Source organism: Maniola hyperantus, chromosome 21 (assembly GCF_902806685.2).
Source record: "Maniola hyperantus chromosome 21, iAphHyp1.2, whole genome shotgun sequence".
In the NCBI taxonomy this organism is placed as follows: Eukaryota; Metazoa; Arthropoda; class Insecta; order Lepidoptera; family Nymphalidae; genus Maniola; species Maniola hyperantus.
Genome location: NC_048556.1, coordinates 3358706 through 3384728, shown reverse-complemented (window position 1 = coordinate 3384728; position 26023 = coordinate 3358706). Strand labels below are relative to the sequence as shown.

Sequence of the window (26023 nt, the reverse complement as noted above, 5' to 3'; positions counted from 1 at the left end):
CAAGTCTCAAAATATGTGTTGCATAGTGAGGTCTCCAGACCACTGAACCATATTCCACGATACTCCGATACTCGATATAAGTTATTGTAGAGAAGCTTTTTTGTGCGAATATTTTTAAATACTTTAGCATTTCTAATATCATTATAAATGCGAAAGTGTGTTTGTTTGTTGGTTTGTCGGTTTATTGGTTTGTTGGTTTATTGGTTTGTTGGTTTATTGGTTTGTTGGTTTTTTGGTTTGTCCTTCATTCACGCCGCAACGGTGCTACGGATTGACGTGATTTTGTGGGTATAGATAAAGACCTGGAGAGTGACACACAGGCTTCCTTTTATCCCGGAAAATAAAAGAGTTTTTAAAAACCTAATTCCATGCGGACGAAATCGCGGGCACCAGTTAGTTTTTTATATTTTCTTCTGAATACTTATTACTAGCTTATGCTCGCGACTTCGTCCGCGTGGATTACATAAATTTCAAACCCCTATTTCACCCCCTTAGGGGTTGAATTTTCAAAAATCCTGTATTAGCGGATGCCTACGTCGTAATAGCTATCAGCATGCCAAATTTCAGCCCGGTCCGTGCAATAGATTGAGCTGTGCGTTGATAGATCAGTCAGTCAGTCAGTCACCTTTTCCTTTTATATATTAAGATTAGAAATCACGTCATGCATTGCCAGACCCTTTGTCGAGGCAACCCCTCAAACTTTAACTTAAACTTTTTTTTCATCTCATAAAATGTCTATCTTACTGTCTAATTTTAAGAGATTCCGTTTCATTCAACATTATCAAGAGGATTCAGTCTTCAGGATGCTATTTTAGGAAACGAGCTTTCATTGTGTGAGATTTTTGAAATATCCATAAGTAGGTATTTTTTATTAATAGTCTTTTAGTTTCTTTCAGGTCTCGGAAAATATGGCTATTATCACTAACAATACCTACTTAACTGTGAAAATCCAATCTCGTCCAAGTTGTAATGTGCAGAAAGATTTGGGGACCCACAGAATTATTATCCCCAGAAAACTCCTACCCCTATGTTTGACGGAAAAGGGTCACGACTCACGACCCTCAGAAATATAAATAATAAAAAAATAAAAATCGTTTTTATTCGTATAAACTTTTACAAGTACTTACGAGTAGTCGGATGCATCTACCACTGGTTCGGAATGCCTTTCGGAATTCGGAAATGATAAATTACGACGCAGACAGGGGTTTTTTTGGAAATTTTTATAAAAATTGTTATAGAAATGTGCCCTAAGGTATAATAAAAGGTATCATAATAAAGCCCTAAAGCTTTAAAGTTTACTTATCTCAGAATTGTTTAATAACAAAGCGTAGATTAGATAAGGGCTGGCTGGCAATAAAGGCGACTATAAAATCTACGACAATAGATAAAAGCAACCCATAAATGTTGCGACGAGATGAAACGACCATATCTTGATGAATGTCTGTCTGGCTTACCTAACTTTTAGGTTTATACCTACGCATTACGATTATTGTAAACCATCTACAGTTTTAATTAAGAATAGTACCTACCTACCTACTAGTGATGTAACGAATATCCGCATTCGCATCCGCGGATATTCGCATATTTTGCATTTTCGTATTCGCATTCACATTCCGCGAAATTACTGCGAATGTGTTGCGAATATAATTTTTTTTGATGTATCTACTAGTTGGTTAATAAAACAAAATCCGTTAATTTCTTATGTTTTTTATGTAATAAAAAGTAACTTAACCTCGTAATCACATTATCAGTTTTCTCTTTATTATTTGGTAACGGGACTGCCGCCAAGGTCACCAAGCCATAGACAAATGGCGTCAAATTTAAACAAAAACTGAATATTTGCTTTCGCATTCACATTCGCGAATGTTGGCAACATATATTCGCATTCGCATTCGCATCCGCGAATGTCCAAAATATGACATCCGTTACATGACTACTAGTGAGTAGGCAGGTACTTCTTCTTTATTTTTTGGAACTGTGCTCCTTGAAATTATTGGTCCGACTTTGAAATTGTTGTTGACCTATTCCGCTCCGTTGTGATCGCCACCGATTTTATTTTTGCAGCTATAACAACAAATAATAAAATTTTCAAAATGGCCGCCATGGAAATTACAAAAAGTTAAAATGTTACACGTTGGTAGGTACGGAACCCATCGTGTAAGGCTGATTTTTCCAATTGAAATTGCATTTATAAATAAGAACACTCAAATCGCACTCACAGTCCGACTTTCAAATCGGATTCTTGCGAAGAAAGGAAGCAATAAAATTTTATTGGTTTGTAAATTCGTAGTTTGAAAAACATCCACAATTGTTTATATTTTCAGCTTTTGAAAGCTGTTTGTTTCTAAAACAGTTTCATCGAAATTATTACTACGAATTACGGCATTTAAAGGTCATTTTGGTGGTTTATTATATTATTGTAGACTAGCTGTTGAACTTTTGATTTTCCAGAACAAAAAGAAACCTATCCATAGTAGCCCGTCCCCGGGATGCCAGGCCTAACTCAGTACCAAATTTCATAAAAACATTTTTCAATTCAATTCAAATTCAAATTTCTTTAGTGCGAATCTGGGTAAACAGTGGAGATGTTAGAATAACAAAAAGGTACAGCCAAATTCTGCCTATTAGCATGCAATATGTTATGATAATATTATTCTTAACAACGTGTACATAGTACAACAGTTTTTTAACAGTATTTTTTTTTTAATTTTAGGTTAACAGGATGGTACGAACGGAGCCAGTGGTGGATTTGTCCTAAGGCCCAGTAGGCCGGGCCTAGGGCGGCCAGGTGTTAGGGGCGGCGTGAAAAAAATTTATTAATGTTATAATAAAAGTTGGAAATAACAAAAATCGTTATATATGTAGTCTATTATCATGAGTGCTGAGTAATATATGCTACTAGATGATGCCCGCGACTTCGTCCAAGTGGATTTAGGTTTTTGAAAATCCCGTGGGAACTTTTTAATTTTCCGGGATAAAAAGTAGCCTATGTCCTTGCCCGGGATGCAAGCTATCTCTGTACCAAATTTCATCAAAATCGGTTGAACGGTTGAGCCGTGAAAAGCTAGCAGACAGACAGACAGACAGACACACTTTCGCATTTATAATATTAGTATGGATGTACCAAATTTCATCAAAATCGGTTGAACGGTTGAGCCGTGAAAAGCTAGCAGGCAGACAGACATATAGACAGACAGACAGACGGACACACTTTCGCATTTATAATATTAGTATGGATTTATGTTTGAGCTACCTATATTGTTATCTCTCATGTGTCATATCATAGGTTTCTTATAAACGAAATAATCCGTGGTCTTGGAAAAATAAGCTAATAAATAATAATATTAAGCTTTGGAAATTATTATTTCGGCAAACACGCCCACAGGATGAAAGAACGCTTCAGGGGTGTATTCTTTTCTTGTACTTTGTTGTACCTACCTAAGTATTTTCTTACATTTTGTGTATTTAATTAATAACTTGTTCTGTTTCTTTATCATTATCTTTTTGTGTGATAAAAATCACGGTAAATTAAAATACCTATTATGGTTTTGGAAGTCAGTTTTTTTTATTTTTATCTTTTCAGTGTAAGTAGTCATTAAATACCCAATCAGATACCTAAAATATCAATTCACCATCAGAAATTCCCGAATCCCCACGGCTTACCATCCATCAGCCATACGTATGTACATACCATCAGCTCGAAACTTCAGTCTAGTGCTGACGTCACTAAAATGGCGGCCACGCGCATTACCAATTTACGGGACTTATACAAACTTTGCGCAAGTGCGGCCTCAACTTTACTTTCAAGGCCGATTATATTTTACGCGACATTAGACCCCATAACCCATAATATTTATTTCAGACATTATGCAACATTATAGATAATATCCGTCCCCTAAAACTTGTGAAATGACGCTCATAAATCGAATGCGGTGTGGCTTTGAGCCAAGCCAAGTGAATTGCGTCGTTGACTACTGAATGGCCGTACGGGTTAACCCGTAACGCCGGCGTGTCCAGTTTTAGGATATACACTAACGCTACTGGATAAAACGTACCTTCAGTGTTTGACTGTCATGATGTCAGGCTGTAGATGTTATTGATTGCAAATTTTTACATTTTACTATGATAATGATACCTAATGGTACTATAATAATTTTCACACTAAGTTATTGGTTGAATGTGTTAGGACAAAATAGATTTAAGACCAAATTGTACCACATTCTAGCCAATAAACATTATATTTCTGTTTCTATTTCTATATATGTTTGTCTGTCCGTCTGTCGGTCGTGTCTGTCAAGAAACCTAAAGGGTTGTGGCGGTTGCCACAATAGAAACTAGATGGCGCTGTTCAATCGATGACATAGTCCCGAACAAATGTACCGCCGACAGTACTCGCAATAACAGAGTGTTCTGCAATCTGGACTATATATAGAAGTTTCAAGACATAACCGTCGGCCCAGCTGGCGCTACCGAGCACAACCAACCGCTCGGTGGGAGATCTCCCCTTTGGTACGGTCGAGCCTGCACACCGCTCCCGCACATTGGTGACCCCGACGTGATCAAGAATGGTCGCACACCTCAACAACCGACGAAATCAAGAGTGGTCGCACACTACAACAGCCGACGTTGATACAAGAATGATCGCACACTACAACAGCCGACGTCATCGAAGATCAACCGCACACCGCCGCACTCCGCACTGCGCACTCAACGTGATCAAGGGTGATCGCATACACCGCAACACCTTTGGATCACACACCGCAAGCCCGACGTCTCCTCCAACTCCAAGTCTACAAGCAGCAACAGCAAGCACATCGAGGCCTGTAAGACGGATGTAGCCACAGCTTCGGGGCACAATGGCCCTGCACTCCATCACCAGCTACAAGCGTCCTGGTCTACCGCTTCTCTGGTTGGTTAGCAGCCATTGCCCTTCACACGCCTTCACGCTACAACGCCACCTCTCTTCACTGCTTCACACTACGCGTTCGTCTCGGAGGGGAGTGAATGTGTTAGGACAAAATAGATTTAAGACCAAATTGTACCACATTCTAGCCAATAAACATTATATTTCTGTTTCTATTTCTATATATGTTTGTCTGTCCGTCTGTCGGTCGTGTCTGTCAAGAAACCTAAAGGGTTGTGGCGGTTGCCACAATAGAAACTAGATGGCGCTGTTCAATCGATGACATAGTCCCGAACAAATGTACCGCCGACAGTACTCGCAATAACAGAGTGTTCTGCAATCTGGACTATATATTATAGAAGTTTCAAGATACAACCGTAGGCCCAGCTGGCGCTACCGAGCACAACCAACCGCTCGGTGGGAGATCTCCCCTTTGGTACGGTCGAGCCTGCACACTCCCGTACAGGGTTACTCCCGTTGACCTAGAAACATGAAATTTGGTAGGTAGGTAGGTCTTATAGCACAAGTAAAGGGATAAATCCGAACAACTATGGTATTTTATTCCGAAAAGCGCCTCCTGTCGGGTTAACAGCGTTTCAATATCGTCCGATCCAATATCCAGACAAGTAAAATCTGTCTCTTACATAGCCCGCAACGGTATTGGATATTTTATCTGATCTTCTTCAATTTCCACCTGGGTGGATTCTGGTCCAGTTCTTAGCCTCCGCTTTTCTAATCTATTGACTCTGAAATCAACTGAATACCAGCTGACATATCGGTTTAACATCAGGACCGTTACACGAATTCTCTGTCTATGACATACCTAAAGTACGCGACAGGTCGAGATGGCAATTGGGGTATGAGGTGGCGGAACGCCCCGCACGTCACCCTTGCAATTCCGCACCGGGTTAGAGAGGGGGCTGTACGATGTAGTAGATGTAGATCAATCAAATTTCTTACATTAGGCCAAAAAAAAATTTAGTTTCTGCAACGGAACGAGGTTTAATATGCCCCGTGCCGCCATATTGATAGTTTTGGGACAAGGTTTAAAGCACCCCGTACCACAGGAATGGAAAGTATCTACAGATAAATCAGTGCCGCTGTGAACGTGTTAAGTCGCTTAGCATTAAGTTAAAATTTAGTTAATTACTTAACTTAAGTGGGCTCAGTTCGGTGATTTCTTCATACAAACGTAGGAGGGTAATTACTACATTATTTGATATTGTATGCTCAAAACTAAGTATTATATCGGTTTGTCTTGCCATTATCTAGGTTTATTGATATATTAAACATTGAAAACAATATTAACCATGACAACTTTGGACGTAATGAAAATTCTAAAACATTTTAACATTATACATAGTTTATTTATTCATTAGTTGAAATATTTAGTATTTTTTTCTCAAATATACTTTTCCTAAACCCTTGATTTCGGTGAAAATCATCGTGCCTCACACCTTTCTTATACAATGTCAAGTGAAAAGCAAACAGGTTAGGTCGAGTACTGCGTCACCTTAATACGTGTAAACTAGGCATAAGATTGAAGTAGAGACCTACCTGGATCTATTCAGCCCCCGGCCCGGGACCTCCTACTTAAAACTCACACCGCTCATCACTGCACCAGGGATGTCATGAAAATGAAAAAAAACTTTATTATTCTCTTTACATTGCCTTAAAAGTAAAGAACGGTAACAACTGCTTTAGTTAGAAACTGTGTTGCAAAACACTCAAACTAGAAACATTTTATTTATTTATTGGTCATAATATCATAATAGGTATAGGTACCTATGGTCGCGGACTGCGGCAAATTTGATCTGTCTGACATTGATTTTATTGGTATTTGGTACTTAAACTCGACTGCCTGTTATAAATTCACATCAATATCGTAGCAATGCAAAATTGCTCTGCAATAATTATCAGGTGTAGTGAATATGAGAGGTTTGTGTTTTGAGTTTACCTTTCTAAAGTTTAAAAATTAATCATTATTACCGAATGTATTTATGTAATACTCCTCCATGCATCATCAAACTCACTGCTGAGGTTCCTGATCTTAGCCACAGAATATCTTTCCCTTTTTGATGTTGGCTGTTGTGCCATCTTGACAAGTTCGTGGCGTGGTGCAGAGCAACGTGGGCACTGGAGATGTTTGATTTGCCAAACTTGTGGACCACAAGTTTGGCAAATCAAACATTCACCAAATCATCACCACAACTAATTTGTGGTCGGCCCTACGCATAGGGCTTACGACCATTTGGTCTTTCGCCTTCCAATTTGCCCGTTTCTCCAGATTGTCCGGGCGATGAAACTAAATATAATATATAGGTATATTTTTTTAATTCAGATACAAGTTAGACTTTGACTGCAATTTCACCTGGTGGTAAGTGATGATGCAGTCTAAGATGAAAGCGGGCTAACCTGGAAGGGGTATGGCAGTTTTTTTTTATAAAACACACACTCGCCCTTTGATTCATTTGATCATATCATCTTCAAAGTAGGAGCGGTGATAGCCTAGTGGTCAGGAAGTCCGCCTCCTAATCGGAGGTCGGGGCTTCGATCCCGGGCACGGACCTCTAACTTTTCGGAGTTATGTGCGTTTTAAGTAAGTAAATATCACTTGTGTAAAAGCCTGTTAATAAAAGATTTAAAATATATATATATCACTTGCTTTAACGGTGAACATCTTGAGGAAATCTGCATGCCTGAGACCTCTCCAAAACGTACTCAAAGGTGTATGAATTCTGCCAGTAAGCACTTGGCCAGCGAGTGAAACCCTTCTCACTCTGAGAGGAGACCCGTTCTCCGTAGTGAGCCGCCGATGGGTTGATCATGATGATGATTTTGAAAATCAATCAATGAGATTTTTTTAAGTTGTGATAATTTGATATGTTATCAATAATCTGATTGCTCTGCTTCAACATCTCCGTTACGCTTTAGTGAACAGGCACCCTAAGTAATGCATAGTTAAATTAAACTGTCACTACACACATTGCATCTGCATCAAAGTGCAGAGATGGAGCAGGAAAATGTAATGAGTGAGGTGAACAGTCATTCGGATAAACATAGGGCAGGGTTAAGGACCGATGCTATGTGTAGGGTGACCATGATAGACAAAAAAGATAGGAAATGCCACTGATATTTCATAGTTTCAAGCTTTCATTTCTGTCGGCAGTCATCGCTGACTGCTAGTTTTTTTTGATTTTTTTTTCGGTTTTGGGACCAGTTACGTAAGCGGCAGCCAGAAGGATTATTGAAGGCAACGAAGAGAGAATTACTATCACTACCCCTATTATAAATGCGAAAGTGTATTTGTTTGTTGGTTTGTTGGTTTATTGGTTTGTTGGTTTATTCTTCAATCACGTCGCAACGGAGCAACGGATAAGCGTAATTTTTTGCATGTCTATAGTTTAAGACCTGGAGAGGGACATGGGCTACTTTTTATCCCGGAAACTCAAAGAGTTCCGACGGGATTTTTAAAAACATAAATCCACGCGTACGAAGTCGCGGACATCAGCTTGCCTACTCATATAAAGAAGCTGTCTGGTGGGAGGCTTCGCCCGTGGCTAGTTATCACGCTACAGGCAAAGCCGTGCCGCCAAGAGATTTAGCGTTCCGGTATGCAAAATCGCAGCCCGATCCCTCCAGTGGTTTGCGCTGTGCGTTGATAGACCAGGCAGTCAGTCGACCAGCTTTTCCTTTTACATCTATACTATATAATATTATAAAGAGATAATGGGGCCGATTCTCTAGTACACAATCTCTAAACTAAACTAAATTAACAGGTCTAAATCTAATGCTATCCTTTTCCGCAAGCAACATTATGAAAGGGATAGCAATAGATTTAGACGTGCCATTTTAGTTTAGTTTAGAGATTGTGTACAATGTAATTAGCCACAATGTCGTTAAGTTTGTTTGTAGGGGGTAATCTTTGGAACTACTGAACTGATTTTAAAAATTCTTTCACCGGTAGAAAGCTACATTATTCCTGAGTGACATAGGCTATACGGGATCTTTAAAAACCTAAATCTACGCGGGCGAAGCCGCGGGGATCAGCTAGTAATAATATTATAAAGAGATAATGTCGTTAAGTTTGTTTGTAGGGGGTAATCTCTGGAACTACTAAACCGATTTTGAAAATTCTTTCACCAATAGAAAGCTACATTATTCCTGAATGATATAGGCTATATTATATACACGCGGGCGAAGCTGCGGGGATCAGCTAGTATTTAGATAAAAAGAGTAATCATGGTCAACCTATATCTCTTCATTGATGCGCGCTAGCACGCACTCATTGTATGGTAATTATTGCGCGTGCGTCGTGTAGCTCGCCAGGCTTGGATTAGGACAGTTGTAGTCAGGAAGTAATTGCTATGAAATACTAATGTGCTAGACTTGATACTTATATCGTCGCTTAATTTCTAACACCACGTAAAGTCATGTTTGGCGTTTTTAACATTTTGAAGACATTTTGCGTCATTTCAGCCAATCAGAAACAAGAAAACGTCAAACAGAAACTCTAACCGCCGTACTCAGAGTCGCTAATCTATAAAACGCTAGTCTGAAACCGCCCTTAAGTTGCTAATTTTCACTTGGTAGGTACGTGGTGATAGTTCAACTTAAACTTAATCGTTATCTTAGTCAAGTTATATATCATCGATTTCTATACATTAACACAAGAATTTATGTAAGTTATTAATTAAGTTAACGCGATTATAAAATTGCCGCGAGCCTTCTTATTAAGGGGGATATAAATTTTATTATTTAATTGATAGTTCCACTTTGCGAAATGTATTGGAAAATCGGACGCTTTGATATAATGTTTAGAAATCTTTTTCGATATTGATAAATTGCGGTGTTAAGGCGAAGTACTATTAAGAATATTTAATAATAAACAATTTCTAATGTTTATGTAACTAATTGACAAGAATATCGTACTTAGATAATGTGTAGGTATATGATATGCGTTTCCTACCAATTAAAACCCGGGTATCTTTAAAACGAGTGAATAGGTATCTTCTAGGTAAACGTGTCCCATCTTAGAGCCCTCGCCCACGGCGACTTTTTGTAGCGATACAGTAGCGACGCTGTCGCGCTTCCGCATCGATACAGTCGCGAAGCGGTCGCTAGCTGTGTGCCCTCGCCCACGGTCTTAGATTCAGTCGCGATGCAAACGCGATACTGTCGCGCTTCCGTCTCGATGCAAACGAGAAAAAAATGTTGCACTGATGCTTGCTTCTCTATTCATGCGCCACCCTCCCTCCGTTCTTTTAGGCCGCATCATCACTTTCCATCGGGAGTGATTGTGGTCAAGAGTTAGCCTATAATGAATTTAAAAAAAGATAGATAGGCATCGCAGATTATAATATTTTTGTACATTGGCAACAAAGCTAGGTTTGCAGTTTGCACCCGTCCATAGTCGCTTGTACTGGCGGGTGCAGCGTGCAAACTTTATTGCTGACTGTACGTATTTACGCTATGGTTACAATAATCATCACCATCAACCGATAGACGTCCACTGCTGGACATAAGTCTCTTGTAGGGACTTCCACACGCCACGCCACTCGTGAAAATCAAATGCGATATAATAACATTTGTATCAGTTAAAATCGAAACTCGATTCGAACGAGATTGATTCACTTAAAAATTTAAATATCTATCCATCCATCCATCTATCTATCCAGCAACAACTATTTTCCAATTAGTTATCGCCAAACTTCTGCTACAATTTTTGTTACAAAACGGATAGAGATACAACTACGATTGGCGTTGAAAATTGCATGAATAAGTATAAATAATAATAAGTATTTCACGAAGGTACAGCACGTAAGAGCGTGAATGTCACGTTTGCATCGTTCGCACATTGTAATATACCTATTTAAAGCATTTAACTATAAAACTCCAGTCTGAAGAGACATGTAAGTTACATTAACAATTAATAACTAAATGTAAAGTTCACTATAAAATAAAATTTATGTTTAATTAATCATGCAGATTTAATTTTTTTATCAATTATATCTAAATGTTTTATGCATCAAAACTGAATGATAAATTTAATGCTTAATTGCATAAGCCATAAACGTGCTCTACAATGGAACACTTCCCCTTAACTAATACAAATTTGAAAGTACAAAATCAAATTAATTTTGCTTTTTATATATGGGGATCCTTTCTAGTTGACAAACGACTTTCCGTTGATCTTTTATTATTTAAATTATTTATTTATTTTTGAAGCAGGAACCGAACAAATACCGAACTAATAGGTAGCTAACTCCTCATCAACCATGATGAGAATCCTGGCTTTCAATTTATAGATAAGTAGCTAACTTTTCACCAAACATGATCAACTGCTAAACATAAAACCCCTATTTATCTATTCTGCTATTATACTTAATGTAAAATCGTAAAAAAAATTGTTTCGATTTTCCATTAACATTATTTTTTTGAATGATATTATGAATATACTATAGGAGCTGTAAAACTGAAAAGGACAGTTTATAGAAGCCTGTTACCGCTGGACATACGCAAATTCTTTCATTAGGTACCTACTTTTAGTCCACAGGGCTATAAATTATATCACGCAGACGAAGTCGCAGGCAAAATAATTTACGAAATAATGACCCTCAATATTTTCAGCTACTATTTTCAGAACCCTCATAAGCGTGTTCTCACATGCACTTGACCAAGTCGAAACACTTCCGCGTTATAGTAAACTGGATCTTAAAGGCCTTGTTTTAAAGCTTAAGTTTGCCTACACATCTACAGCCAGCGCTCCAAGCGGAAACGTTGCGAAATTAAAATCAGTGGCATTGTATTTTTAACTTCAATTCAAGGCTCTTTAGGTCCATTTTACTTTGATGTTATTTTGTTTCGGTTCTCGAATTCTAGCAACGTTTGGTGAGACGTAAAATCTTATACTACGGGTACTGTAACCAGCTTATTATAAATGCGAAAGTGTGTTTGTTGGTTGGTTTGTTGGTTTGTCCTTCAATCACGTCGCAACGGTGCAACGGATTGAAGTGATTTTTTGCATGGGTATAGATAAAGACCTGTAAAGTGACATAGGCTACTGTTTATCCCGGAAAATCAAAGAGTTCCCACGGGATTTTTAAAACTCTCATTCCACGCGGACGAAGTCGCTGGCATCAGCTAGTTATTTATAAATGAAAGGATCTGGATACTCCTGGTTTGGCTACATATAAAACGATACAGTCTTCATAAAGTAGGTACGCATAATAAAATCAGGTCCCCCGCCTGCTCATTTGCTCGCCATTTTTATTAAAAAAAAGAAAAGGGTAAAACTAGGCCTAATTTTATCGACGGAAAATAATATTATACTTATTAAAAATGTTTTTTTTTTGTATACAAAAAAAATCGTTTTTTAATAAGTCAAATAACTTTTCATCTAGATCTATAGATCTAGATGAAAAGTTGTTTGACACAGCTCGCTTAAATATTGAAAACATTTTTTTTTAATTTTTTTTATTCATTATAGGTTTTTATTTTTTTATTTTATTTATTATTAACATAACATACAAGAGAAAATTACACATAACAGGTAGCACGCATTGTAAAAACCACAGAGGTTTGACCCTCAATGCGTACGTCTGCGCATTACATTATGCCTACTTATATCATTAAAAAAAGATTATAAATAAATAATATTACTATATTATAATATACTAAGTAAATATTTAAAAAAAACAAAGAACAGACAATACATATACATACACCACACTTGACCACAATCACACCTGATGGAAAGTGATGATGTGGCCTAAGATGGGACACGTTTACCTAGAAGATGCCTATTCACTCTTGTTTTAAAGATACCCGGGTTGTAATTGGTAGGAAACACATATCGTGGAAGAGTATTCCAAACCTTAGCCATACGTATGAGGAATGATGACGCAAAACGTTTCGTGCGTGTAGATGGAATGTCGACGACATAAGGATGGAAACTCGCCCGACGTCTTGCGGTTCGGTGGTAAAATGGTGAAGATCGAAAAGTTCCTGAGCACACTCTCCGAAATAGGCGAAAACATAAGCGGAACCAAAACACATAGCTAGTGTATCGTAAGATATCGTATTGCATGATGAATCACGTTGCCAATTTGTCGGAGGGTCGCAACTCGCAGGTTTTAAGTTCTCTTTCAATGTTTTCTTTCTCTTGTAAGTTGTAATTAGACACAAAGAAGCCTTGTCCGGTCGTTACATCGAACAGGGGATGCATAGAGTCGATAAAATAATTTAAAAAAATTGACTTATATTTTTTTAAATATATAAAAGGAAAAAAAGGTGACTGACTCTGACTGACTGACTGATATATCAACGCACAGTTCAAACTATTGGATGGATCGGGCTGAAATTTGGTATGCAGATAGCTACTATGATGTAGGCATCCACTAAGAGAGGGGTTTTGAAAAATTAAACCCCTAAGAGGGTGAAATAGGAGTTTGAGATTTGTGTAGTCCACGCGGACGCTGACTGATCTATCAAAGCACAACTGAAACTTCTGGACAGATCGGACTGAAATTTGGCATGCAAATAGCTATTATGACATAGAAATCCAACAAGAAAGGATTTTTAAAAAGTCAACTCCTAAACGGCTAAACTTGAAAGAGTATTGCGATTCTTATTATTGTTTATTTAGCAAAGCCTAAAGGCAAACTCTTTCGAATATTGTGTCCTATCTGTGATGACCTATGGAGCGGAAATGTGGACACTGACAGCTGGCCTTCTCCGCCTCGCACCGTGAACTGACTATGTAATCATGATACGAGTGTAAATCCTAAACCTGTAACTTAAAAAGGTCTAAAGCGCCAGGCGAATCGCGTCGCTTACGCGTTTCTCCGAGAAAGTTTTTAAACAAACCAAGGAACACTAAAGTGTAGATGTCGTTTAAAAATTTAGTGTTCAAGCGTATCCATTCATTTCTGTTTCTCGATCGGGTAGATTTGCGCTTACAATAAGGGGACTGTTTTATAAATATCATTTTTTGGTGTCTTATTATGAAATTCCTTCTATTCACTGTATCGTTTTACATCTCTTTCTCTACGGTACGTACTGTAGCGGGTGCGATAGAGATAAATATAAGGGTGAGTCATAAAATGGCTAGAATAGGGGAGCTATACGGAAGTCTGTTTTCACACGTAAAGTAACCCTATCGAATGTGTTTCAAACATTTTACCCTAGGTGTTGACGTAGCAAAGTCAAGAGCTTTCAGCGAACTTTATTGACATACTTAATATTTTCTCTCTTTGCAGGTAGTATTCTACATTTATTACCTACTCTAGTTTTCTTTAGCTGACTTAGGGCCGATTTTTCAATTTCATTAAAAATCCCTCGGGCGCGAGACGCGAGGGATAAAAACACACCAGCTCGCACGCCGCGCCACACTTCGCATTCGCCATCTGCATTAGTGTGAGTGCTACATCCGTACACAGTACACGATCGTGTGGAACCATACCTGCGCAAGCTCGCACTTGCATCGTAGGTTAGACGCGACAATTTAACTACCGACTACTATAACTCCAGCTTCGCAGCAACGCTTCAGCTAACCTATTGGGCCACGCGACAGTTGTCGTATTAAGTTTACTTTCGCGCACGCGCCGTGTCAGTAATTTCCTGTCGAAACACAATAACCTTTTTACGTAACGATCGGCCGATCGCGCGGAAGAGGGGTAATGAGACTGACATACATGCCTAACTGACTGACTTGTAGGACGTGAACTAAAAGCTTGCTGAAAACGTTTTGTTACGAGAGCTGCTATTAACTGCAGTTACATTATAACGACACAATCGCATTGACATAATTTTGTTATTGTTATCTATATATATATATTATATACCTATATAAAAGGAAAAGCTGACTGACTGACTGACAGCTCAAACCACTGGACGGATCGGGCTATAGACATACGCTAAGAAAAGATTTTTGAAAATTCAACCCCTAAAAAAATAAAGGCCCTGCTGGAAATAAACCCCGGGGCCTACTACTACTATAGTCCGCGGGGGCTGAACGTACAGGTGTGCGGGGCCTTCGTTCCCTTCCCGATTGTCATTTCAACCTATTTTTATAAGACCGCAGTGCTCACCCCTGCGCCAGGGAGCTGTCGCTGGCTGCATCAGGGAGGCTGTTAAAATATTAATGCTTCATAACCAGTCCACCCACGGCCTTCATTCAATGGTCAGTTTTTCTACGAACCCGTCTCCAATCTGCGCGAACACATAAAAAGTGGCCAATGGCGATAATATGTTCATAGTTAGGGAGCAGGTGGAATTATGCTTTAGGTAGTTACCTAAGATTTTCCTTCTCTCTCGCAAATTCTAACAATAATTTCAAAGATTGCGAAGGAATCGGCATTGCACTTTTTGTGGCTCAGCCAAGTCCTAAGCGATATAATAACGTTCATTTTAGACATATTTTTATCGAAATATAGCTTTGATAGAGAAAAATGGTGACGAAAAATACTGAATGATTCTACCATTTTTCTATTGTAATACCACTGATATCACATTAAAAATATGTCTAAAATGAACGCAATTGTATTTTTTAGGACTTGCCCAAGCTACATTTGTTAAAGTGTACCTACTGATTATTTCACAATTATTATTGAAAATATTAGAATTTGCGATTTCAAGGTGTCTATCAACTACGACGTAGCAGTATCTAAGCTTGCCTTGATAATTAATAATAATTAATAATTTAGAAATCATAACATCCACTATGCATGTATGCCACGGTCTCCTCGGCTAATAGTTATATGGCGTGAGGATATTCATAAAAACGCGCAAACACTATGTGCATGACTGGCCAATTAGAGATATGACGCAATTGACAGCTACGATTCAAAATTCAAGTCTTCAATGGATAAGATCACAGTATCTCAATTGCAGTGATAGCCTAGTGGTTTAAACGTCGGCCTCCTATTTAAAGGGTCGGGGGTTCGATCTCGGGCGCGCACCGCTTAACTTTGTTAGTTATACTAGAGGAACCTACATGCCTGAAAATTTCCCATAGTGTTCTCAAAGGTGTGCGAAGTCTGCCAATAAAAACTTGGGCAGCGTGGTGGACAATAGCCATAGCCTTCTCTGAGACTCGTTCTCAGTAGTGAGCCAGCGATGGGTTGATGATGATAATGATCTAATTGCCACCATTTCTTGATCTTGATCTTGGAGTTACCGTGCCCGGCAGACAACTTGAGCATTGACCCAATTGGCTGAGGAATGGCGGGTGCACAAGATTGGTTGATCAGTCGGCGTGAGTGCACGCGATTGGTTGATATGTCGACTTTCGTTTCCTGGATTCGCCAATTTTCCCCCACTTTCAAGTCCAATCCAAGTTGTTTGCCAGGCGTTATACAATGGTGTGTGAATATCATGAAAATGCGCAAACTATGCGTATTACTGGCCAATTAGAGAAATGACGCAATTGACAGCTATGATTCAAGTCTTCAATGGGTGTTGGAATTAGCGTGCGGCTTTGAAGGTCATACGCGAATACTTTTACAAAATTGGACATTTTGAATTCAGAATTACGCTAGGTATGTACCTAGAGACGGTCGTTAGAAATAGGAAGGTACCTACCTACTGTAGACGATCGGTTCTGCACGAATATATTATACTAGCTTATGCTCGCGACTTCGTCCGCGTGGACTACATAAATTTGAAACACCTATTTCACGCCCTTATGGGTTGAATTTTCAAAAATCCTTTCTTAGTGGATGCCTACGTTATTAAAGCTATCTGCATGCCAAATTTCAGCCCGATCCGTCCAGTGGTTTGAGCTGTGCGTCGATAGATCAGTCAGTCAGTCAGTCACCTTTTCCTTTTATATATTTAGTTAGGTATAGGTCGTTAGAAGAGTAGTATAGAAAACCTATATACTACTCGAAAGGTACGCAAAACATAGCCTTATTTTTGTGATGTGAGTAGGTCACTCAAAGTGGTTAATGTCCATTAACTTTTTGTCTTTTTCAGTTGTATGGGATTACGTAACAGATAGAGCTCTACCTACTAACTAACTAACTTCTCTTCGTGGATAGTCTCAATGGAAGTCATTGGTTCTACATAGCTCATTTTGTGAGCTATGTAGAACCAATGACTAAATATCTGGAACAGAGAATGTTCCAGATATTTGTCATGCATCAGTCATTTTATCCCTCAGTTACAGCAGTGATTGCTGCAAAACTAACTGCAAAATTTAAGTATTTTATCGTCTCTCTATTAATAAAAAATTAATTATTATATTGTAGGAATACGTCAATAATTTTTTAAACATTAATTACGAAGCACGTTTATTTGTCTATTAATGGATCTAACAATCAATAATTATTTATATTATGTAGGTATTCATTAATAAATAATTTGTTGTACTTAGTACCTAATGTATTTTTCATAGATAAATAACTACAAGCTATGTATTAATATGCAAGTAAAGCAGTCAGTAAATTAATTGCTCTTGTTTTATATACATATTTTGTTTCCTTGTAGGTAACATCTATAGGTACATATAAAATTCAAAGTCCTGACTGACTGACTGACTGACTTATATGTATATCAACGCACAGCCTAAACCGCTGGTCCTAGAGACATGAAATTTGAACTGTGTGTTCTTTGTAAAAAGTAGGTATCCATTGAAAGGATTTTTAAAATTCCACCCCTAAAGGGGGGTAAACAGGGGAAGGAAGTTTGTATGAAAGTCTATCATTTTTAAAGTTACATCGATGAAAATTGGTATTCAGGCTTTCAGTTAAGAATAAAAAATACTCCTTAGAATAGAATTTTTAAAAATTCTACTGCCAAGGGGGCTAAATAGGGGATGAAAGTTTGTATGAAAGTCCGTTATTTTTCTAGCTATTTCCATGAAAATTGGTATTTGGGTTTTCGGTTTCAAAAGGAAAAAATGCGTACGAACCTATTTCATGTTTGAAAATTTTTACCCCTTCGCCGATTTTTTAATTCCACCCGAGCGAATCCGGGGCGGGTCAGCTAGTTATTTATAAACGTGTATTTCTTTATTGTTGAACAGTAGGTAAGTATACCTAACTTGAAAACAAGTTTTATTATCAACCAACTTCCTTCGCTAAACCTTTAGTAAATGACTTTATACCTACATCCTGCATGAAAATACTAAGTACCTAATCCTAATCAAGTTTAGTGTACCTACTTCTGAGCCAACGCTTGATCGCTTGGCAGCACGGCTTCGCCGTTAGTGTGGTAACTAGCCACGGCCGAAGCCCACAAGACCAGACCAGAGAAATTTAGAATTATAAAATTCCAAATTTTCCTGCCGTGAATCGAACCCGGGACCTCCCACTAATAAGACTACAGCGTTTACCACTGCGCTAGGGAGGTCATCATATAGCCTTCTTAACTTCTTGAATTTTGACTTGATAATTGTTTGAATACCTCAGGGCGAGGCCACAACACTGCGGTACGACATCGCATCGCAAAAACGATGCCGCATCGCATTGACGCAACGCATCGCTTACGACATCGTACGAGAAAACTCTGACCAACAATTTCTAGTGAGCCATGGACCGTACTACACGTATCCTACTTCTACTTGCGTTAATAAGACGCATCAAGTATCAATCAATACAATATACAGCACAGAATGGCAGACAGAGAGGTGTAAACACGTTGTCGCATCGCAAGTTTGTATGGTGCGGCACCGCATCGGAAATTTGCAGTGTATGTGCGACGTCGTAGATTTTTACGGCCCGACGTCCGCGTCGCAGTGTTGTGGTCTCCGCCTACGTCTTAGTTAAATACATCGCCTTATCAGGTCAAAAAGGTTTTATCATTCAAAAAAAGTTAAAGCTTGCTCGAAAAGTTGGAGAACTTTCGTAAGTTTATGACGCAAGACGTTTCGTCATATTTTCATTCCATGATAATGTTTTAAGAGTCACTATCAAAGTTTAAATGGTAACAATTTAGTAAATAAAGCTTAAGTGTACTTTTAAGTACACAACTTTAATTAAACGAAGTAGGTACAATAAAGATACTGAGATAATTTTATTTACAGTAGAGATCTAGTTTCCTTTCATGGAGTACCAACTTTAAAACCACAGTTTTATAAATTCGGATAAGTAGGTAACTATTAATTAAGAGGCTTGGTTAAACTACGAAATTGTCGGTTTTATATTTCCAAATATTTTAATTTTGCCATTTGCAAAGCGTCTAAATAAAACCAATCCTTTCTGTGGATCCAAGATTAATAGAGAGAGAGAGCCAGCGCGTGCCAGACCTTCGTTATTTTATAAAAGCTGAGTTTATCTGCGTATAAAATGTGTTTTACATGATTTTCCTCGTGAAATGTTTAAAGTCACTTAAATTAATATATATAATATACTATACATATATATATATATATATATATATATATATATATATATATATAATATAAGTATATCTAAAATAGTATAGCTACCATCCGTATATATTATATAGTATATACGTACCTAAATTATGGTGGAAACCATATTTACCGTTATTTACTTTTAATTGGTCAGTTTTTGCCTTCTACTTAAAGATTCGAATCCTCACTCCAAAATATAAAATACCTATGGTACACGTTCATAAAATTTTCCTAAGTAATTGATTCGTATCAATAATAATTCATTGTAAATGTTTATTGCACCAAAATAAATAAACACAATAAATTAATATTTTTTTATAATACGAACAGTAAACAAAAATAAGTAGGTGCTCAATATGCTAATAAAATAATACCAGGTAAAATAAACGATAAATATTTTTATAACGATTTCCCACTACAAAGTATTATTTGAAGCTGGAAGACATTGATATAGAAAAATCTAGACATAGTCTCGCCTGGAATCGTTATTGACCACAAAACACATAATAATTTATTGAAAGACTTGGTCCATCTATATCTTAAAAATCATAATTCAACATATATTTTTTTACTTAACATTTTCAATATAGATTCCGGTAATCGGTGGCATTGTGCACTGAAAATATTTTTAAACAGTCAAAAAGCAACTTTATTGCTTAGTATTATTATCCATTGTTACCAAAAAAATCACTTCTCATTAAAGGTAACGTTAAAAATAAATTTTTAAAACGATGGCCTGAAATCTAAATGCCTAGCAATTAAATAAAAATGTATAATATCTAAGACCTAGCAATTATTACAATCAATTCACACCTCCGGCGCGTGCGCGAACTGACTCCCTTGAAAACGGACCCCGGATGGGTTCGAAACTAGTCGGGCTAACGTCGACTAAACACTTGAGTAAAGCCGGGACAGATATTATATATTACAATCAAATTAAAATATTATTTGGAAAAAAATTGTCTCTTTTCTAATGTAGCTCTACAATAAATTGGGACAGTTTTGGTTAATTTATTTTACAGAAAATGTGTATCTTCAGTTAAAAACTATCTTCAGTTTTTAATAACCTATATCAATACTGGAGACACATTAATCATCGAATAAACCCAAGTAAGAGGTGAGCAAGTCTAAATGCACCGTAAAAAAACCATAAAGTTACCATTAAAATAAGTTGCCAAAATGATTTTAACTGACACTTGTATATCGTAAAGCGGAGGACATTAGCCCTTGCACGAGGTGGCGAGGCAGATAGGGAGTGTTTATACAAAAGCATGACATAAGAAGATCATGGTCTCTAAGAAATAGAAATAAGTAATATCTATACGCGAAAACTTAAATAAATTATGTATTGAATTACTATGAACTATGTACTAATATTAATAACTAGATAGTCCGCATGGAATTAGGTTTTTAAAAATCCCGTGGGAACTCTTTGATTTTCCGGGATAAAAAGTAGCCTACGTCACTCTCCAGGTCTTTATCTATACCCATACAAAATATCACGTCAATACGTTGAATAGTTGCGACGTGATTGAAGGACAAACCAACAAATCAACAAACAAACACACTTTCGCATTTAATAAGGGTACTGATTCCTTTACGAAAATCTGTTCAAGACAGATTTTTTTCATAATTAAAGACTGTATAAGACGGTGACTCTACTAAAACTTTTGAGTTGTGTAATGTGTAGGTTCTCAATTAGAGAAAAGAAGGAAATAAATGGACAGGAGATTAGAGATCTCTACCAGTGATCCTTGGCAGTGAGAGAATCAGCAAGGGAAGAAGCATAAACAATCGTTTAATAACTTATGCATAAGGCAATCAAATAGATAATTATCTTACGCATAATAAATTTCGTTATTAAAACGATAATTTTAGGTTCGACTGATTAATTATAATTATCAGTCGAACTTCGGGCAAACACCAACGACCGATTTTTCACAGCTCCCTATTTTGAACCTCTTCGGGTCACCTGACTTATCTAATTTCATCGCGGCAACGTCGCCTAAGTCTGCCTCACTGGCATCGATGATTTTAGGGGATCCAGAAAGAAAGTATATTTTGCCCACAGCCCACAAGTCATCTGGCATATTATGGCACACTGCACACATGACCTGCCCAGTCCCAATTAATAAGTAAATAGGTAAGTAAACGTTTTTTATAAGATCACGCCCCAGCCACGTCCCTGGCCCGTCGCGATTCTGTGTAAAACACCTTTAGTGACGTCGCACTATCGATTTTTGTACAGAAGTTATCGATGATGTGTCGTTTTAAGGACGTAACATGCCGGGCCCCCCGCTTAGCGCATTCGGTATTCCGCCTGATGTTTCGCTGTTTAGTATACTAGTATTAACTTTAGTCAGTGTGGTAGAGCGGCGCGCATTGCACGTGTGTTTCGTGCCCGCGTTCATTTACCCCGGTTCTCGAGTTCACGATCGAATCAGCTGTCAAAAATTGACGTTCCCTTCACGTGAATTTCGGAAAAGTGCCTTACATGTTCTGATATATTATGTGAAAAACGATATGGGCGCCCATTTCTTCGTTTTTTTTGACGCTATAAACTAGTGTTGTGATGATGCCGGCATCGATTGTGATGTTTAGTGTTTAGTTCAAATACACACGATCGTATCAGTTGTCAAAATTTTACGTTCACGGGAAAAGTGTGTTACGAATACGCGGAAAAATTATGGCGCGAGATTTTTCTCTTTACGTTTTTGACGTCTAGTGTTGTGATTGCTATCGATGGTGTTGTTTAGTGTTGTATAGAGCTTGGTGCGTTTGGTGGATTGTTGTTAGCAGTTATGATGACACATTGATGTCGTACGAAGCTGATATGTCTATAATTAGCGAGCTGCAATGGCTGCAAGACGACGAGCTGTTTGCTTTATCCTTACAAAACGGTAATGTGTCTTGTGTATTATATGTGCTTACTTAAGTTATTTACTTAACTATTTACTTGCTACCTACTTGTTGGTACCTACTGTTTTGTCGTATCGCTTGAATGAAAACTGAGTAAAACGTAAGCAGAATATGGTACAGTCGACTAAAGAAAACTTTCAATGGTATGAGCAAGATAGAGTAAGTAACATATAGAGTACTAGCTGATGCCCGCGACTTCGTCCGCGTGGAATTGGTTTTTTAAAAAACCCCGCGGGAACACTTTTATTTTCCGGGATAAAAAGTAGCCCATGACACTCTCCAGATCTTTAGCTATACCCATGCAAAAAATCACGTCAATCCGTCGCACCGTTGCGACGTCATTGAAGAACAATCCAATAAACTAACAAACCAACAAATCAACAAACCAACACACCAACAAACCAACAAACAAACACATTTTCGCATTTATAATAGGGGTACTGAAGGAGAAAAAGACCGAGTATTAAGTACTAAGTTGTTGCAATTTAATTTATATAATCAGTCGGTTATCAATACATAAATAGGTATACTTACTTAATTTAATAAAAACTAAGTGCTTCTTACATAATACCAATATGACTAGAGATCTTCCTAAATCTAAGTAAAATTAGCTTGGCAGAGTCTGGAACGAAACTGTTTTGTAGCTTACAAAATATCTTACTAACCGCCACTACTAAACCACCATAAAAAACAATAATCCTATTTCCAAAGACCAAGAAATATTTCTCTCACACCAGCTTAATTGGAAATAATGATTGGTTAGATACACAAAAATTAAAATATTACATTATGTATTTAACGTAGGACCTGTTATAATCTGAAATTTCACGTAAACTGTTTGCAGTTAAGCTATAATAATATTAGGTATGCATTAAAAAATATAACTTATAACAAAAACCAAAGTGCTAAGATATTTCATGATTTTAAAAAAAATATTTACTGTTCATAGTCATATTATCTAATAATCTAATTAGATTTTACATTAATTAATTTGAATAGTTTTCATAGACCATAAAACGTATTTAAGCTAGAGTCACTAAGTTATTTTTGACGCGAACTGTACAGTGTACAAGCCTATTTCTTGTTTACCTTCTAAACTACAAGTTGTCGTCGAAACAAGATTTATTAAATTACATTGAAAGGAATCCTCTTAAATGCAAAAAGTTTGATATTACACCACTGCTCTAGTCTAGAAGGCCGCAATAGGAAAAAACCGACCAAGTGCGAATCAGACTCGCGCATTGAGGGTTCCGTACTACAATCGTATTTTATCGACATTTTGCACGATAAATCATAAACTATTATGCCTAAAAATAAATAGAAATCTGTTTTAGAATGTACAAGTAAAGCCCTTTCATATGATACCCCACTTGGTATAGTAATCTTGCTTTGAAAGTTGAAAATAGCAATATTAGTTCATGACCACAATTTAATTTTTTTGTGTAATGTAACCACAAATTCAGATTTTTCCCCTAATGCCATCTATAAGACCTACCTACCTGACAAATATCATGATTCTAGGTCAACAGGAAGTACCCTGTAGGTTTCTTGACAGACAGACAGACAGACAACAAAGTGATCCTATAAGGGTTCCGTTTTTCCTTTTGAGGTAGGTACGGAACCCTAAAAATATCTACGGAAAATTAGATCATATTAAATGCCTATAATTGTTAATTAAGTGCCAGTTCCTTCATTAATAAATATCTAGCTAAGAAACTGAATATCTATCTACTCTTATTTAGTACCAGTTACTTCATTCATAACGTGTTATCGAAATTGGGTTTGATGTCACATCTCTAATAGATAATCATATATATTCGTAGCTACATACACAAAAAAAATTTCATAATGTTTAATTATATTATTAAAATACTTACCTATTTACCAACTAGGTATAAAATATTAGTCTTACTATTAAAAATACCTAGTTTGTTTCCTCATTCGACTCCAAAATGCCTGCTTTTTCAACAAGTTTAATGACTATCCACTAAGTAGGACTACTTTCGTATTCAACATGAATTATAGCATCTAAAGTAATCAAAAGAAATTTTTATACAAAAACGTTTAATTAATTATTGAATTTGTGATCCGACGGTAAGCTACAATTATTACAAACAGAAGCTATGGGTTAAGTTGAATCGAACACGATTTTACAATACGAGAAACAGGAATCAATTATTATCTGTATGCGTCATTCTTTACAGAATGATTACCGGTACAGCAATAACAATCAGAATGCCGACTGTTTCCTTGATTTTAAATTATTTTTATCAATTATCAAGTAGGTACGAGTATGTGGCGAATACAAAAAAATAAAGAGCTTTCTCTTCCTGTGATATTAATGAATTATTCTTATTACTTGTAAAAGAATCATAAAATTAGTATTTAAATGTAAATTTATTGACTGCAAAGTTCCGCCTGAGCATAGACAATAATATTAATGGTCTGGAAAAAATAACCAGCAACATCATTAGTTTGTCGTCAATATAAGTAAGGTTTCACTTTTAAGTGACTTTTTGTAGAATTTTAATTCTACAAAAAAAAAATAAGAAAACTAAGCGTTACTACCTACTTGTAAGCTTAAAGCTTACTTACTTAAAGCTCCAAAATTACGACTCAAACAGAATACATGTTATTAAATCATCCTACAGACAAAATACTTTATGTTGCACTTCCTTTTATTTTAAAATAACATTTATCTCAATTTTGGGTTACACACATTTTCAATTATTCAACCCGCATAGCTCAATTAGTATATCGCACAAATAATCTACAGTTTCAATCTGTACCCAAACTGTAAAGAAAATATACCGACAGACGTTGGCGTCTCAGGGTTTTGGGAAGCCGATCTCACACAAGAAGACGTAGCGTTTGTAGAACCCTCACTATAATAGGTGGTAAGGTGACATCAAGCAAATCTTTAATCAAGGGAATCCAGGGGTATGCGTTTAATAAAAACTGCCATACCCCTTCCAGATTAGCCCGCTTCCATCTAAGACTGCATCATCATTTACCACCAGGTAAGATTGCAGTTAAGAGTTAACTTGTATCTTAATAAATAAACTTTAAAAATCGTAGAAAACCGTTGTAACAATTCGCACAAAACCTTGGACAGTGGAAATACCTAGAAATACATTTTCAATGCTGAAAATTCATCGATAGTGACGGACGAATAAAATAAGAGAAAAGAAGAGTCAAACCAAATTCTTACCAGTGTTAAGCATAATATTTTTTTTCACAACTGAAAAATACAGTTTAGACACAATATGACTGAGTCTCACTTGTTTTGAATCTGGTTTAGTTAAATTTTGTAGTGCTGCATAAATTACATCGATAAGTTAATGGTAAATTAAAATACACCTTCGTTAGAACGCCGTAATAAAAGAAGACAGAAAGTGTTAATCTAATCAAGATTTCACGGGTTTATGCAATTGGACCAACAGGCAATAGGAGAAATATTATCAAAATCAAATCGCTCAGATGTCGATGTTGGTACACAACCGTGGGTAAATAGGAAATAGTGGCCAAGGTGAACTAGATTCTTGCTACCGATCCGCCGCCCATTTAGCTTGGCCACTTCTTTGTAAATACAATATTGACATCGCCGAGGACAAATCGTTAAATAATAATACTTAAAGCATCGAAAACAAAGATCAAAACTAATTTTGGTATTTACTTAAGTGATTCTAAAAACAAAATTCTTAAAAACTTATCTAAAATCAAAGAGATGATGTGGAACATAATATGTTAAAACTTTAGACACGCATTTCAATTCTTATTCTAAAGCTATAAATTAAAGTAATAAAATAAAATAGCAAGGAAAAGGAAGCGTGCTAACTAAT

General features: G+C 37.0%; 1 protein-coding gene and 1 long non-coding RNA gene across 6 annotated transcripts in view; one reads left to right on the top strand and one right to left on the bottom strand.

Annotated features, from left to right (window-relative positions):
• Positions 1–26023, top strand: part of cv-c (crossveinless c) — a 346801-nt gene that overhangs the window by 1660 nt on the left and 319118 nt on the right. For 3 of the 5 annotated variants that reach the window (XM_034979897.2, XM_069505879.1, XM_069505878.1), the window contains exon 1: positions 21636–22162. The exons of the other annotated variants lie outside the window; for them this stretch is intronic. In XM_034979897.2, the coding sequence (XP_034835788.1) occupies positions 22078–22162 (85 nt within the window). In that variant the 5' untranslated portion in view covers positions 21636–22077. Of the gene's footprint in view, positions 1–21635; positions 22163–26023 lie in introns of those variants that run through there. 5 annotated transcript variants of the gene reach the window in all.
• Positions 1–26023, bottom strand: part of LOC138403852 (uncharacterized) — a 365474-nt gene that overhangs the window by 167070 nt on the left and 172381 nt on the right. The window lies entirely within an intron of this gene.